This window comes from Stegodyphus dumicola, chromosome 6, assembly GCF_044657685.1.
Source record: "Stegodyphus dumicola isolate Sdum_Otavi_A_Nest chromosome 6, ASM4465768v1".
NCBI lineage: Eukaryota > Metazoa > Arthropoda > Arachnida > Araneae > Eresidae > Stegodyphus > Stegodyphus dumicola.
In genome coordinates this window covers 48,721,185-48,739,991 of record NC_140773.1, presented here as the reverse complement: position 1 = coordinate 48,739,991, position 18,807 = coordinate 48,721,185, and the positions used below count along the sequence as shown (strand labels likewise).

The following is an 18,807-nucleotide window of genomic DNA, read 5'->3' as shown; positions in this document are numbered from 1 at the left end:
AGACTGTATTCGATTCTTAATCTTTTTAATTAGATATCTTAGCTTTACCAAAATTTTAAAACTATATAGCTCATTTTTAATTATTTAAATGTCCATTTCCTTTTTCATTAATTCTCATTTAATTTAGGTCTCTATTTGTAAATTAATTTTCGCATATCAATTCTTAAGAGATTCCTTACGTTTAGACTGTTAGCGTTTTTGTACTAAATTATTTGAATTGGCAGTTAATTTTTTAAATTCATTGTTGTTTTTTGCTTAATTGTGAACATTTTAATTGAAGAGTGCTTTTCAGTGAGATTTCCGTTCTGCGTGGTGGATTCATTTCAGCTTCTGATTAAGAAAGTCTTGTTCTTCCACTGTTTGTGTTGTTTTTTTAAAAAAAAATGCCGTTGCTTTGATTTCCAAGTCATATCCATTTAAGCAATGGCAATATTTATAATCGGGAGAATGAATTTCATTTCTTTCTCTGTTTGGGTACCCAATATATAGTGCACAAGCTCCAAGTTCTTTTGTTCAATTCGTTATCATCATAGAACTTGTGGAACCTTTAGGTTATACTGGTGTTCAGCATAGGGGGGACTGAAAAACAAAGCACACGGGTTCATGGAGGGGAAGGTGAGAGGTCCGAAGCAGATTCTTTTTCTTTCTTTCTCGCTTTTACCCCTACCCTAGTCCCTTTTTGTTATACCGGCGTCAGACTGTTCAGCCTTGAAAAGAAAAGCCCACGTGTAAGCAAGATTGCCATATGACAACTTCTATTTAAGCCTAAATAAACTGGTTTTTTTTATAATATAAATTATTTTTAAATGATACATTAGTTTAATATAAAAGCATTTTACGATATATTAAAAAAAATCTTTGAAATCGCAAAAAGTAGCATAAGAAAATAATAGATGTCTAAAAAATTTCGCAAATATTAAATTTTAGTAGCAAAAGTTTGTCAAAAGTCGCAAATTTGCGAAATATCGCACGATCTAGCAACACTAATCTAAACTAGATTTTCGTCCTGCGGGCAGAAGGACTTATCGGATGCAAAACAAGACTTTTCCGTGTACTCTTTTGTGTGTTTTGTCTGTCGGCTTTTCGAGATGGTTTGGAAATTAAGTAGATTATCGTACCTTGGCAGTAAACGATGTATGTCTACGGTTACGAATGATAGTGTAAGGCAAATGAAGAATGATATGTTTAATAAAGAAAAACTGAGGCAACAGTCTTTAATCACTCGAATTGAGAAAATAGAGGTTAAGTATGATGGTGTACCTTCAGCAAGCTCTTTAATGATGAATCGAAATCTATCCACGCCTTACAACTGTGCAATGCATATCCACGAAGTGCTGTGCCAGCGCTGTGTTCTTGCTGAAGTAAATGGTCACTTGTGGGACATGCACAGGCCTTTAACTGAAAACTGCGAACTTCGTTTATTGAACTTTCATACAGCTCCATCTGTGCTAAATAAGGTCTTTTGGAGAAGTTGCAGCTTTTTATTGGGCTTGGTTATTGAAAGAGCATTTAAAGAAGAATATTTTATCGATCTCCATAGTTGGCCAAAACCTAATGTTCAAAGTGGAAGTTACGTGTATGATGCTGACATTGGAATACCCAATTGGAAACCTACCACGGAAGAACTGAAAACATTTTCAGCTATGTTGTGGAAGCTAAGCGCGGAAGATCATCATTTTGAAAGGTTAGATGTTTCTCAAGAATTGGCAGAAGAAATGTTCAAACATAATCGTTTTAAACGACAGCAAATTCCGCAACTAGCAGTAGATGGAAACGTAACACTTTATCGCGTAAAGGATCACATTGACATCAGCTTTGGTCCGATGATTGGAAGTACAAAATTTGTTGGTACTACGCAAGTTACAGCAGTTCATCAACTGGATAATGATTGTGGGTATAGGTTTCAGGCTTTGTCAATTCCCAAGCAATTAACACTTAATAGTTTTGCATTTAGTGTACTTGCAGATCGAGCAAAGAAGTTGAACACCACTGGATTAAAATCACATGATGTTAGTAATTCCTCTCTAGAAAGTGATTCACTGCAAGAGAGTGATTTATCTCCAGAGAGTAATTCACCCCAAGAAAGAGCCTTATAAATAAGCCTGTTGTATGTTTTAAATTTTTAAAGAAATTAATTATATTAAAAATATTATAAATTGCTCCATCTTGTTTCTGTGTAAGATAATAATGATGACATTATTCAGTGCTTCCTCAGAGTAGCCACAACATAAGCTTTCAGTGCATTCGAAATTGCACATTAGAGACTGGGTGATTAGGTTTCCCAGTTTTGCCAACCAAGTATGGTATCGTTTTATCAAGAATGTATCAGTTCTTTTTTATATTTGCTGCGATATATTTTTAAAAATTCATTGTACATTCTGCTTATCTGTACTTCTCACTTTAAAATTCTATAGTATCTTTGGCTGTAAAAATGTAAATATTGGTCATATAGATTTTTATGTTTTTTTTTTTTTTTTTTTTTTTTTTTTTATAAAATTTTGCATACTTGTCTTCTATAGTGTTGTTTGCATAATTTGGGGCGATTTTTTTGCCAAATGTTATAAATGTGTATGAAAATGATGACTGTAGTAAATGGTAATTCATTCAATATCTACACAATAGAAGCTATTTAATCTGTTTATCTCTTTATATTATACATAGGAGGCATTTAATATAAATTTACACTGATCTTTGGAATATGGTAACAGGTAGTTTGGCGACATTTTGGAGGCGATAAAGGTTACTACCTAGGACTTTGGTAATAATGTGAGAAGTACTCAGTTCCGATTACGCATTATTTTGTGTGAGGGAAATGAGAGATCATGAGATATGTCATGTGACATTAATGGACGAATTACAGTTCTTTAATCGGAAAAGGGGGTAAAATTTGGAAAAATATCTGTAGTAATATATTATTTTGTATTAAGCTTCATTGTGTGTTGTGTGAAATAGTGTTGATTAATTTTCGGATTGCATGGTGCTATGTAAAGTGAATTCTAAATTTTTAATGCGTTTATCTGATAATAATAATAAGTTGAGATTGTGTGAAAGGAAGGATATTACAGATAAGTTTGAATGGCGGTGTAAGAAATCGGGTGAAAATGGATATTTTGTGAAACGGAGTGTAAGGAAGGGTACGTGGTTTGCTGAAAGTAGTTTGAGTATGGGTGAAATTTTATTAATTTCTTATTACCGGGTGAATAGACTGCCAGTTGACTACTGGATTTCGGATTTAGAAATTAGCAGTAGTACTGCAGCCGATTGGAACTCTTTCTGTAGGGAAGTGTGCGTGCCACGTAATGAAGATTCTGAAGAAGATTAGGTAAGTTAGTATTTTTAATCATTTGAGGATATTATTTTTATGCATTGTTCTAAATGTAAGGAGTAAATAAATTAATATGGTATTATGGAAAATTGTTATTAGCAATGATTTAGTTTAAAGTAATTAGGATTGTAATCTAATTTTTATTAATTTAATGTATGTGCTTATTTATATTTTAAGTAGTGTTTTTTAATTTAATTATATTTTAATTTAATGATCGTGATTTTGTGAGCTATATGTTTATAGTATTTTGGAATACGTTGAGTATTTTCATGCATTTTCGTGAAATTTTTCTAATTTATGAGAAAAAAGCAGTGTATATGGATATAGTGAAGAGTGTGCGCAATACCATTTTTGTGCAATTCTGGGATGTTTTTTTAAGTAAAAATAAGTCGACGTGTACATGGTTTAGTTATATTTTAATTAAATGATAGTTATTTTGTGAATTTTATGTTTGTGGCAATTTGGTATACATTTCAGTTGAAGTAAACGTGCATGGAAATAATTTAAATATTTGACACTAAGTATTCGTAACCATTTTTAATGTTTGCAGTAGAAATTCGTTTGTGACGTTTATAATATAATAGATAATTTAGAGGTAAAAGTTTTTGGATATTTTATTTATTTTATACGTGGAAATGTTCATCCTTGGAAAGGGTATATACTTTTTCGCGATCAGGTAATTTCATATATGTTCTTTTTACCGGATTTAAAGATTCACACAATTTTCATGCATTTTCGTGAAATTTTTCTAATTTATGACAAAAAAGCAGTGTACATATATATAGTGAAGAGTGTGCGCAATGCCATTTTTGTGCAATTCTGGGATGTTTTTTAAAGTAAAAATAAGTCAACGTGTACATGGTTTAGTGATATTTTAATTAAATGATAATTATTTTGTGAATTTTATGTTTGTAGCAATTTGGTATATGTTTCAGTTGAAGTAAACGTGTATGGAAATAATTTAAATATTTGACACTAATTATTTGTAACTATTTTTAATGTTTGCGGTAAAAATTTGTTGGTGACGTTTATAATATAATAGATAAGTTGATCTTTGGATTATGGTAACTTGGCGATTTTTTGGCGAAAATTTGGCGACCAACTGTGCTACAGCAACCCTATATTTTTTTTCGCCGCCATTTTGTCTTCACGAAGTAAACACGTTTCTTTTCTTTTTATTTACTCAACACTTTTTCCAACAATCTGCTAGCCGAATTACGCTTATGCTAGAAATTTTATGGAACAAAACTGCTTAATCATGACAAATATTAACTGCAAAATTGGGAAAAAGTGCAGAATCGCAAACTCCTTGCCGCGTTTTTCAAAATCTCACATACACAGTAACCATGTACACGTCAACTTATTTTTACTTAAAAAAACATCCCAGAATTGCACAAAAATGGCATTGCGCACACTCTTGACTTTATCCATCTACACTGCTATTTTCTCATAAATTAAAAAAATTTGCACGAAAATGCAGGAAACTTTTGTGAATCTTTAAACTCGGTAAAAAGCACATATATGAAATTACCTGATCGCGAAAAAGTATATACCCTATCCAAGGATGAACATTTCCACGTATAATATAAATAAAATATCCAAAAACTTTTACCTCTAAATTATCTATAAACGTTACCAACGAATTCATAACAAAACATTAAAAATGGTTACAAATACTTAGTGTCAAATATTTAAATTATTTTCATGCATGTTTACTTCCACTCAAACGTATACCAAATTGCTATAAACATATAATTCACAAAATATCTATCATTTAATTAAAATATAATTAAACCATGTACACGTCGACTTATTTTTACTTAAAAAAACATCCCAGAATTGCACAAAAATGGCATTGTGCACACTCTTCACTATATCCATGTACACTGCTTTTTTCTCATAAATTAGAAAAATTTCATGAAAATGCATGAAAATTTTTTGAATCTTTAAATTCGGTAAAAAGGACATATATGAAATTACCTGATCGCGAAAAAGTATATACCCTTTCCAAGAATGGACATTTGCACGTATAAAATATCCAAAAACTTTTACCTCTAAATTATCTATTATGAACAAACATCACCAACGAATTTATAACAAAACATTAAAAATGATTACAAATACTTAGTGTCAAATACTTAAATTCTTTCCATGCACATTTACTTCTACTCAAATGTATTCCAAAATACCACAAACGTATAACTCTTAAAATCACGATCATTAAATTAAAATATAATTAAATTAAAAAACACTACTTAAAATATAAATAAGCACATACATTAAATTAATAAAAATTAGCTTACAATTCTAATTACTTTAAACTAAATCATTGCTAATAACAATTTTCCAATAATACCATATTAATTTATTTACTCCTTACATTTAGAACAATGCATAAAAATAATATCCTCAAATAATTAAAAATACTAACTTACCTAATCTTCTACAGAATCTGAGTGCTTGGCGGATCACAAAATGTCCATTTTCACCAGGTTTCTTTCACCGCCATTTAAACTATCTGTAATATCCTTCCTTTCACACAATCTCATTTCATTCCCACATATCGGACATTCATACTTATCTGCAATTAAGCAATTCTTTTCAATTACACATAAACGCAATAAAAATTTCGGATTTACTTTATATACGGCCATGGAATCCAAAGATTAAACAACACTGTTTCACAGAACATAGAATGAAACTACTGCTATAAAGTACAGCAGATATTTTTACAAATATACCCCCTTTTCTGATTAAAGAACAGTGATTCGTCCATTAATGTCACATGGCATATCTCATGATCTCTCATTTCCCTCACACAAAATAATGCGTAATCGGAACTGAGTACTTCTCACATTTCCAAAGTCCTAGGTAGTAACTTTATCGCTTCCAAAATGTCGCCAAACTACCTGTTACCATATTCCAAAGATTAGCCTAGATAATTTAGAGGTAAAAGTTTTTGGATATTTTATTTATTTTATACATGGAAATGTTCATCCTTGGAAAGGGTATATACTTTTTCACTATCAAGTAATTTCATACATGTGCTTTTTACCGAGTTTGAAGATTCAGAAAATTTTCCTGCATTTTCGTGCAAATTTTTGTAATTTATGAGAAAATAGCAGTGTAGATGGATAAAGTTAAGAGTGTGTGCAATGCCATGTTTTTTTAGGTAAAAATAAGTCGACATGTAAATGATTTATGTGTATGTGCTATTCTGAAAAATGCGCAAGGAGTTTGCGATTGTGCACTTTTTCCCAATTTTGCAGTTAATATTTGTCATGATTAAGCAGTTTTGTTACATAAAATTTCTAGCATAAGTGTAATTCGGCTAGTAGATTGTTGGAAAAAGTGTTGAGTAAATAAAAAGAAAAGAAACATGTCTTTACTTCATGAAGACAAAATGGCGGCGAAAAAAAAATTAAAAAAAATAGAGGGTTGCTGTAGCAGAGTTGGTCGCCAAATTTTCGCCAAGCTGCCATAATCCAAAGATCAACCTAAATTTATTATATAATTTTGTCAATAATTTATTTAAAATGGGAACATAATTCAACAGATTATGTTTAATATATATATATATATATATATATATATTAATTAGCATATTTAATACAATTATATGAGCAATTTATTTAAAATAACATATATAAGCATGCTGGAAAATTCCACTTACTACTAAACATATCATAAAATTCTGTTTATTCTTTTATAAAATACAAATTTGTTAGCAATTTATAATATATGTAATGAAAACAAGTAAAAGACAGCAATCTTGATTGTGTAGCAGGCAGATCCATAGTGAAAATGATTAATTCTAGGTAAAATCCTAGTATATGAAGCCTATTTTTGAAAATTTTGAATGTGAACACCAAAATGATTCTATTACTACTCATCATAAATACCATGTTTAACTGCTCATCATAATGTTGCCAAATCCTGTGTGTACTGTATACTAGGATTAAATTGCATATTATGCTATTATTTTGAATCCATAATGACTAAAAGACTTGGCAGCCGACTAATACTAAATCTTCACTTTTATTTCAGTTGACATTTGTGGCTCCAATTTACTTGGCATTCTAATCGTGCCTATTCAAGAAGATTTACAATTTTAATACTGTTGTGATAGGAAGAAAGTGAGGGATATAGCATCTTAATAGGAAGAGAGGCAAAAGCTAAAGTGAGTATGGAGGCTCACCAAGGGACGATTTTGGTTTAGGTTAAAAACATTTCAGTCCTAAAAAATTTGAGTTTAGGCTCCAAATAAGCTACCTCATCAGCATTATGCAAGCTATGTGACATAGATTAATCTAGAAATGGCACAGTCCAGAAAAGCTATTATTATTTTTAGAATAGAGAGAGGAAATAAAGAGGAGAAATTGAGAGGCTATTAATAAGTTAAATTCTAAAGCTGATTTACATATTTTTTTATCTTATACAGTCAAAAGTCGTTAATTCGGACACCCATAATTCGGAATGATCTATAATCCGGACATCAAAACTAAAAACTTTCTGCGCATGCGCAACGTTGACACATGCGCAGAGGCGTTCACGCGTGCGCGTAAGACCTTTTACGACTGCGCATATGAGTGTGCGCAAGTGCAGACTACGTTTTCGCGTGCGCATTTTATGTATAATGGACGTATAAGCTAAAATTATCTAATTATCTATTTCAGTTAATGTTGATGATTGCGTTGTTCCTTAATTTTCGAATTGCATCCGGCTTATTATTTTTTGCAGACTGTAAGAGCAATTTTATAAAAGTAAGCTTAAACTTTCGATTATATCAAATAGAATTTCCGATATATATTTGTTAATATGTAAAGGATCTAAAGCGAAAGTATGTTTTGAAATCCGAAATCTGTTTATCAATTTCACGCTGCTCGGCGGCGGGCGCCTAATGAATTGGAAGTTGATTTGTCAGCACTATCGTTATCTTCAGAGCAGATGTTTTTATTTTATTTGGCTTATAATTCCTTACCAAATGTAGTATTTCATCTCGATATGCTCCGTCTTTGATATGATTTAAAACAAGTTCCTCGTCATTATAATTCGCTTCCGATAGCGAAGAAAAGTGACAGAGGTTATTGAAAACAAAAAAATTTCGATTGACAAATTAGTCGGTGTTCTTGACACAGCAATTATAGGACTTGAACGGCGGAACTTTGTAACTGAACAAGAAATTATGTCTGTTTAATAGAATTAAATAGAAAGTACTATCACATGAAACGAAGCAAAACTTAAATAACTTACATTGAAAGAAATGTTTAATAAAGTAAACAAATAAATATTAAGCTTTTTCTTTTTGCAAATTTTGATACCCTTTAGATCATAATTGTTCTTTATTTCATAAATTACGGTTTCACATTTTTAATTTTAGAATTTCTGCATGCCATCTTACGAGATTTAAACTGATGATCTATAATCCGGAAAAATCGATAATCCGGAATCGCCGAAGTCCCGACGAGTCCGGATTAACGACTTTTGACTGTATATATATACACCAGAGAATTCATTTTTTTGCAGACTGTATTGGCCACAGTAGCAATTGTTGCTTGTAATGCCTCAAACATCAGCTGTAGCTTCTTTTCCACTGATGAGTGATTGAAAACAGTAATTGTGAATATTTTACAATGAAAAATTGCTATATTAATACAATAGAACTACAAAAAAACAGTTAAATTGTTAACTGTTTGTTTCTCACATGTGCAGATCGGATTGTTTCTCACTGTAGAAATGCACAATATCAACATTTTCACAAAGGCTTCTACAGAAGACAAGTAATAAATTTTGTGTTTCTTATAAAATGCTTCTTTTTATTATTATTTATCATCAGAAAAATAGAAAGAGTTATGAATATAGGCAAATAAAAATGACATGCCAGGGACAGCATATACAAATATTGTGCATAATATGATATTCAGTTCCAAACAAATTTTATAATATGCAAAGCCATATAAGCTGAGAAACTACAAAATATGGAGTTAGTTTGAGAGAGCTGTTTTTAATCTATGTATTAATTTACTTTCAGCACAATTGCTGTTTATAAAAGATTGTTTGTCTAGTAATAAATCATTAAAGGATGCAACCTTTATATACTATCATCGATAACTTTAGTTGCTTAATTTCTTTTAATGTCAAGGGTAAACATAGTTATTTAAGAGGATTCCCATCATGTTCTTGTTATTTTATTATTAGATTTCAAAGCAGTATCTTATTTGCATTCAATAATTAGACCAACTCAGAAGGGCTATTAATTTTGTTTTGGCATTTTGTGTCGAAAACTTTAAATGTCCATTTCACTTTTCAAATTGTTGCCACCAAATATTATCACCCTGTGTTATATTTAAAGAAATTAAATAATGAAGAATCTGCATAAATGTACATATGTTTCTCGCATTATGATAAAACAATGGTACCTAGAGCCATCAAATTTTGAATAATGTATGACTCTACCTGAATTTGGGCATCTGGAAGCCGAAATTTGGAATTTAGAATTTCTTTTATTAGCTATTTTATATTTTGTAAAGCATTTATGAGTTTTTGATTAAGAAACTCAGCAATTTCAAAGCGAGCAATGGCAACACTGTACAGAGGGGGGGGGGGGAATCTCCATCGAGACTCTGTATCGGTAATTCTAAAGATATGCTTATTTGCATGTGAGCACAAAAGTTGTTTTGTGATATTCACGTTAAATTGAATTTTATGGTTTAAATGAAAGAACATGGTATTTAGTAAATAAAGGTAACACACAATACGTTTAAAAAACAGCACTTTGGGCATGATGTAAAATCCTAGACCATCAGCTGCCCACGTGCAAATTAAAATTGGTTGCTCTTTTAAAAAAAAATTAAAATGTGTTTGATAATCATTTGGCCGGCCACATGGTATGCATAATCTTGCCCCCCCCCACTAGGATCGGCCATGTAAAGTGAAACCTTATATAGAAGTTGAATACACATTCTTAGTTTTGAGTAAGCGATTAGCCTACATTAACCACTATATTATTCCAAACTGACTATACTATATTTTCCATTATATTATTTTTGTGATGTCATACCATTCTCATGCAATTTTTCAAGAAGTACCATGTTTTTTAAGATGGAGATTTTAAGGAATACTTTTGATAATATTTCTTTAGACACAATAACTCCAAGTTCTTTTACCAGTTTGATTACCAGTACCAATCTTTTTATCCTTACTTATCATTTAACTCAGAATTAGAATATTTGATAAGAAACATTTTTAGATATTTTTTGACAAATTATATATTTTTAATCATAAAACTGTTCAACATCAGTTAGAACTAAATGAGATGTATAGAGATCTAGATGTCAAAATGTTAAAAATCAGCTGTGTTTGGATCACAGTAGGCAATATGTAGTTTGAAAATGGCTTTTGCTAAATGAAGCAAATATTAAGCTTTATGCAAGCATCAAATGATTAATATAGTTTTTTAATTGATTCATAAATTTAGAATTTTTAAGAAACTTGGCACTGATTGGTATTTTGCAGGAATCATTATAACTGATATTTTGTTATTTTTTAAAAATATTTTGCTATTCATGCAGAAATATTTTATTTATTTTTTTTTAGAAAGTTAAATTTTTCATTATTTTGTTTTAGAGAATATAAGCAAGTCCTTTGTTAAAATTTTCATAACTTACCACTGGGAATATCTCAAATTTTGAGCCATGTTGACATGAAACTGTGTTATATAAAATATAAGTACCTGATTTAATGAAAAGTTTGCAAATATTTTTTAAAATAAGCATAAATATTTTGTTTATTAATGAAGAAAATGAAAGAAACTTCTTTTTATAATTGTACTGTTCTGTTATCAGGACCAGATTCAGAAATGCATGTATGTGTGCAATATATGTGTATCATAAATTATTATATACATACATATATATATATGCATATATGAAAATATACATCCATACATATATACACATTTCTGAATCTGGTCCCAATAACAGAACAGAAGTTTTAAAACTTTAATCACTATAAAAATTAAATCCAGTGTATCTAGCTTATTCATGTTTTCATATTAACTCCCCAAAATTTTTAAAAATGGAACAGTTGCGGATTTTTCCCCCTTCTATTCAGTGCTTTAATACTTCAATTTATATTAACACTAGCTGCTGGGTGGCCAGGCTTCATCTGGCTTTTAAATTTAATAGAAAAATGCCTAAAGGGAACATCAAACATTAAATTTAAAAAGTGCACAGAATTTTATTCTTCAAAGCAGCTTTATCGAAAAAACAAACATCAACAAAAAAAGAAGAAAAAAACAGAAATTTCAATAAAAATGTATTATATATATAAAAAAATTACAATGAAATAAGCAATATCCTTTAACACAAATATTAATAATCCTAAAAAATAAATTACTCAGCTTCCCATTGCAAAATCTTAAGAATTCAAATGGTATAGAGGAAGTTAAGAACTTTGTTTCCTAAAAAAAATCATGCTAAACTTTTTGTATAATTAAAACATAATATAAAAAAATTACAATAAAATAAGCAATAAAACTCATATTTTCAAGAGAAAACAGTCAGCAGTCCAGTATTCAAGCAATGAATCAAAAACTGTTGCCAAAACCACATTTTTAAAAGAATGAAACTATCATCAGAAAGCAATAACCAATCAAAATTTTGCTTTGTGGAGGACATAATTCAAATATACAAATCTCTTTGCCATTAGCGAATAAAGAGATAGAGGGAAAAAAAAAAAGGAAATTCTTCCTGTTGTGCCTCGCAAGACGCATGCGTGTCAGAATAAGAAGATTGCGATGTGCGTGTTGCGTGTATAATTAATAATATTTTATTTCCTATTTTCAACAGTCGGCAGTCCAGAATACAAAGCATTGAATGAAAAACTGGTGCCAAAACTACATTTCTAAAAGAATGAAACTATTCAAAATGATACAATTTCATCAAAAAAGATAAAATTAAAAAAATCTGATTCGAATTTTGAAACGAATTGCTTCGAGGTGCACTTGCTCTTGTCTAGATGCACCTATGTACCAAATTTTGTAGCCCTGGGTCTATTAGCTTATACGCAGCATGAACGAAAGACAGACTCTTTCTTCTATTATGTGTAGAGACACAGACAGACTCTTTCTTCTATTATGTGTAGAGATTATGAAGTAATATTGCATTTCAGTAAAGAAAATTATAACTATTTTACAACATGAAAAAGAAGAAAATAAAATGGTAGTTAAGGTAAATGTATCTTTCAGGTAGTTTTGGTATATTGTTTTCCAGATAAACAGGAAGATATTTCAGATATTTTTCATAATATCAGATATTTTTCATAACTAGATGCACCAGATAATTTTCTGTAAATGAAATATCGGTGCTAGTTTTACCTATTGACCACTATTAAATATAATATGTTATTGTTATCTCTTTAAGCAGTATTTTTATGTTTGAAATAAAGTCAGTAGATTTTTATAAGTTTATTTAAGTGAATAAAAAGTTTTGGTACTTCTTGATTATCTGCAACTACCACCAATAATTACAAACTTACTGGTGACTTTAGAGAGCATTCATGTGCATGAATAAGCAACCAATTTTCCACTAAATTAATGCATGAAAGGCAGTAACTATTTTCAAAATAATGGCACACTTGGAATTCCATTCGATCGATCAATAAATTGCAAGCAATCGATCAATAAAACTAGAAAAGACAAGAAACACCAGTAATAAAACAGTTACCTTTTTTAGAAAATCCTTTTTTTTTAATATTCTCATTATCTCCAAGCACACTACAATCTGTTTTTCCTTAAAAGGAAGATCAGAGAATTGCATTCACTCCTCATCATACAACATCAATCACAGGCACCAGACAAAGCAGTTATGTGCTATTTGCCTACCTGGGTTGCCATATAAATACATTTTGGTGAAATCAAGAGCTGCCACATAAATCTTTTGGCAAAATACTGCTTTGCTTACTGAATACTTTTCTGCTAGTTGCAGATAATGACAAAGTACCAGAGTTGGTAAAGTGTGTCATTGTATTCCATACTTTGTCCACTAAAATAATAAACCTAAGAAATATATTTTTTATAGTTAGAAAAGGTTTACTTCCTTTGAAATGAGTTCATGACAGTAATTGTAATCTCACTGGAAATACCAAATTGGTGTGTATGTTTTGCTATAGAAAATTATTTGACATATGTAGTCCTGCAATTGAAAATACTGGATGTTTCTTAATAGCATTTTCATATTTCTAATGTACCCAAACTGTTAAGATAAATGGCCTTTGGAATTCAGTTTCATTTGTATTCAGAAATATAAGTATTATAAATACTGATATTTTATTAATACCCTTGCATAAAAATAGATATATGTCAGCTTTATCCTTGCATTAGCAAACATCTGCACAGAGTGGTGACTCCAATCTTTCTTTATGTACTATAAGGTTGATAAAATGTAAAATTCAGAAAGGAAATATGTCATCATTGCATAGTTATTTGCATACAATCTTTCATCTTTAACCCAGTTCATAGAACTTCTGGATGCTATTTTAGTAGTCAGCTGTGAGGTAGTTCTTTGATTTCCTTTGTTATACTTTTATGGATTTCTGAAATTTTCACTTATAAGAGATAAAATGATTCATAGTTATAAAATCTGGTAAGTAAAGTTGTGATTGAAAAATAATTACATTTCTTCATTTTATTAAAAAAAATTAGCTGCATTTGAATCGTGTAAAAGAAACTTGTTCAGTCCTAGGATCTATAACGGCAAATATTAGCGGAAAATTCTATTTAAAATCCTTTCCATATGTAGTTAATGTTTTTCAATTATGAGAAAACATGGAAGGGCTATCTGCCTAACAGAGCTCCCACTATTAGACATATACTAAAATTGGAACGATACTAAAATAGTTCTTCCTGAGTTTGAACTCAGTTCAACAGGCTGTTTGCATAATTGGTTTTCATGTTTTCCCATGTGTAGGTGAACAAGGAATCAGTTTCTCTTAGGAAGTCCTCTATGAAGGCATATCTCTGCTTAGGCTGATGGTCCGTATGTTCTTTTCCATATTCATGTAATCTAACCTAATCTGGGTTTAAGAGAGAAAAATGTTTGCTATGAAATGGAAGGTTTTAATAATAGTATTAGTAATAATAATTAAAGGAAAGCATGCTTTCTAATTTAATGGGAACAAATCTTTTATTCAATCTAATATTTATTGAAGTTTATTTTTTACTATATGTTTATTTCACATTTGGTAAGAATGTATCATCATTTGGGCGTCTATTATGTATTACCTTCTATGCACATTTAGGAAAAGGAGAGACACTTTTTTTATTTCAAAACAATATATTGCTTTAAAGCATAATTGTAATATAATAAAATTTATTGAGTATTGCTTTCAACATAGATGTGTAATGCTGAGTACGTTTATCACAAAGTGAATGTCATTACTTTGTTCTTGTTGGATTTTAACGTTTGATTTTCGATACTAGATGGCAGCACGTATAAACAAACAGTTTTAATTTGAATCAAAATAATGCGGAGATAAATATCTTTTCTGGCTTTTGATACAGTATGTCCAGCTTATACCTCATACGGGGAATACTATTTACGGACTTAACGGATAATTTACGGGCAGGACCAATTCGGGATTCACTCAGGAATCTGGAAAGAGCAGCGATAGGAATTCCCTGCTGCATGCCAGAATAATAACAATAGTATCACAGTAGAACTTCTTAATACGATTGTCGACGGCTGCTTAATGAAATATTATACGATGAGAAAAAATATCCTTCAAAACAGCAATGGATTTGAACTGATCTAATATAAAAAAAAATTAACTAAGAAAATAAAAGTACGTACTTTCACACTATTTTAATAATAATAAAAAAAACTTTTCTAATGAAATCAGAGTCGTAGCTAGGGTTTTCAGCGTTCAGAGACAACTGAAGATTTCGCGCCCCCTACTGCTTGCCAAGGATGGAAAACATTTAATTCTAAAATTCGTAACATCAGTTTGGCGCCCCTTGGATTCTGCGCCCGGGGACAGATGCCCCCCATGCCTCCCTCTAGCTACGCCCCTGAATGAAATGTCTGCAAAATTTCTGTTCACACTGTTTCTGGGAATTATTTCACTGGTGCTGTACCTCTAATCTTAATACAGTGAATCTATGATTCACGAATTTAATGCGTTCCTTTCGTGAGGCGAAATGCTCGTAACCGAAAAAGTATATCTCCTAGGGCATGATGTAAATTGAATTAATTCATTCTTTTGCGTCAGAGGACTGCTATGTAAACTGTGCAAGTACATTGTGCGTATGTTTATACCCAAATACAATGGAAATGATTAAATATGAAGGAATAAAAATATTACAACAATTATAAATGCAACATTAAGCACAACATTACATCATACAACATTAAACACAACCTTCTAAATACAACATTAAACACATAAAGTAGACGACAAATTAATGCAATTTTACTGTACCTGTGCGAAGGAGACTAGATGGCGAGTGAAGTGGAAAATGATAAGAAAGATGTTACTGTTTATAGACGAAATTCCCGTCTAAGAAAATATCAGTTGACTCTCTTTAAGAAGCATCTTCTTTTCTCTTTTCTTCGTCTCTAAGTGTTACTTGACTCGGCTTGAGACTTACTGGATCTGTTTCAATCAAAATTTGTCCAATGTGTTTTCTTGTCGCCTACGTTTTAAAATTTTTCTGAAGGTATTGTCCTTGAAAATGCTTGTGCTGTAGCTTGCTATTATCGTTACGTGAAAACTTTGTATCTTACCCCAGTTTGCGCAGATGTCGCAGATTAGAGAACTAGGAAATTTTTTTTCATTATCTTCTTCAGATGACATTTCTTTTACAATCGCCTTTTGCTGTTGCTTCTGGAAGTTATAACAATTCTTTCTTGTTGAGTTCATTTATGTGGTTCTTTAATTACGTGTCCATGTCATCGTATCTTCATTCATTGTTCATTTGCCTAGATACACAATATCATATATAACAAAAACGTTCTAGGCGTCAAACCGCTCAAAATCTCTGCCTGCAACAAAGAAATTATGGCTCAGGCCAAATTCACAATCCTTAAGTCACTGCTAAGCTTTACTAATGAGAGTTAAGCAATAGATAACATTAAAATGATGTTTTCAGAAGTCAATGTGTATATTAATTATGTGACATAAGGTTGCCTCAAAATACTTTGAGAATTAAATATTGCTGATTTTAGTGTTTTCGTATCTCGAGACACCATTTGTCATCCAAGGCATTTTTTTTTTTTTTTGTTGTATAGATAATTTGTTGATGAAAAGAGTTGTTTGTGAGGTGAAGCTTTCCTGATTCAAGATTCCACTATTCTCGGAGAACATTCATCATCTCGGTATTCGTAGAAAATCCACTGATTTCATCATTATCACCTTCAGAAAATTTATCTTAAATGTTCTTATAATTATTCGTCCAAGTGTTAAATTCTTTATGACTTTTTTTTTTTTTTTTTATCTTCCTCCATTTTATCACTTTTTAAAAGTATGGCAGATTTAAAACGTATTGTATTTTTTTTTTCTAGTATTCTTATTGTATTTTTTTAGACGCAGTTAGAAGACACGTTCTGCAAATGCTGAGTATCAAGAAAGTTAGTTTTCCTTGCTGATTCAATTGCACTTTTTTTTTACGTATCCATGACATCTGCATTACACATCCGTTGCACTTACATTTGCACATTTCTCACATCATCAATGTTATAAAGCAGCAACACAAACTGGCGGCCCGCATTCGACTTTCGAAGCAGTTTTACACGAAACTCAAATGCATTTCTCATAAACTAATTATCATTATCATAACACTGAATACTATAACAAGAATTTGAAGAAAAATAAAATTTTGTTCATTTGGAGTCCAATTTCATATTATTTTCATTACCATTAAAACTGAATGAGAGTTACGCCTCAAAAAATCTGCAGGTCGAGCTATTTAATTTAAATTGTGATACAAACCTTACTTAAGGATTTAAAGATACAGATTTGATTCATTTTATTCGTACCTTTCCCCTCTCCCAAGATAAATATCCTCAATTACGAATTTTTGTGATTAGAATGGTAAAAATAGTATAGTTCAATAATTTATAATAATATAATTTAATGATTTTTAAATGAATATAATTTGTGATGATATTTTCATATGTAAATAGTTTTTAAGTCCTCAGTTAAAAATTAACAAGACAAGAATCAGGCTGACCGATGAGGATCTACACTTCAGCAATTTTTCTCTGAGGTTCCAAACTTTATAAAATCGAAATGTCATCATGTATTTAAGCGAAAAGCTGCAGTAAGAAATAAGGAAGTTTATAATTATTTGCTTACAAATGTATATTTTTTTTACACGCGCCAAAAATGTTCGCCATCACTCTTATAGGTTGCCATTATTTATTGTCTTGTTTTATCAAACTTTGCAAATTTTCATAATTTTTGTCTTTTCAGTTTTAATTAAAAGGAAGTTATTTAGCGTTTAATTCAATGCATTAAAACGATTTGAAATAAATGCCAGTATGAAAGTTTAATAAATTAGCTATCAGTAAGGTTGAATCAGAGCTTGAATTGCGCCGGAACCCCGCTCCAGTACTTCTTAGTTTTTAGAATAAATCCTAATTCTAGCCGGAGCGCACCGGAGCCCTAAATAAGAAGGCTCCGACACTCCTTTTATGTAACAGGAACAAACTTTCGGTAAAAATTTGATCTCAAAAATTTTATTTTCAATAGTAAAATTATATCAAAAATCGTTTGTTAAATTTTAATTTATCTCTTTACATTTTGTTAAATCTTAATTTTAATTATTTAATTACTTTAACCATTGATTATTTAATGATTTTGATAATTAATTGTTTAATTTTAATTACTTTAATAATAATTTATTTAATTATTAATAATTTGATAAGTCATTTTATTTATTTATTTATTCTTAATACCCTTTTCTGACGATCTTCCATAGGGCTTCGGCACATCTAATTTTAGAAATTAAGCTCTGGGTTGAATTACAAACAGAAATTTCTTGCGGGTAACAGGTTTTAAATTTCAAACAGAAAATAAGTATAAATTTGAAATTTTTTCCCCGTCATTCTAAGTACAGTTCATGTATGCTTTGATACGTATTTATCAAATAAAATTTAAAGTAAAAATAATTTATTTTGTTTCGGCCCGTCAGCTGCTTTCGTACCGTGCTTTTGGTCCTCATGTAATTTTAGTCTGAGACCATTTTTATATGGACTCTAAATACTCGTCTAAGAGCAATAATAATTTTTCATTCCTTTAATGATCTATTGATACCATATATGAATTAGGGCTGCGATATTTGCTGGTAAGGTTTATTGGTAAATTCTTTATTCATTTAAAGAATAGGAGATTTTTCTCTTGAAATTACTAACAGATTTTTTTTTAAAGCAGGTAAATTGACGTTAATTATTTGATCTTTCGATGTTTGATAACTTTTTTAGCTT

The 18,807-nt window shown here is 30.4% G+C and overlaps 1 protein-coding gene across 1 annotated transcript; it reads left to right on the top strand.

Annotated features, from left to right (window-relative positions):
* The first annotated feature begins 1,028 nt into the window (after nucleotides 1-1,028).
* On the top strand, nucleotides 1,029-2,160 carry mRpL39 (mitochondrial ribosomal protein L39). Its single transcript, XM_035370730.2, has one exon. It carries the CDS (start codon nucleotides 1,089-1,091, stop codon nucleotides 2,094-2,096), a length of 1,008 nt encoding a protein of 335 aa, XP_035226621.1. The 5' UTR covers nucleotides 1,029-1,088; the 3' UTR covers nucleotides 2,097-2,160.
* The last annotated feature ends 16,647 nt before the right edge of the window (nucleotides 2,161-18,807 follow it).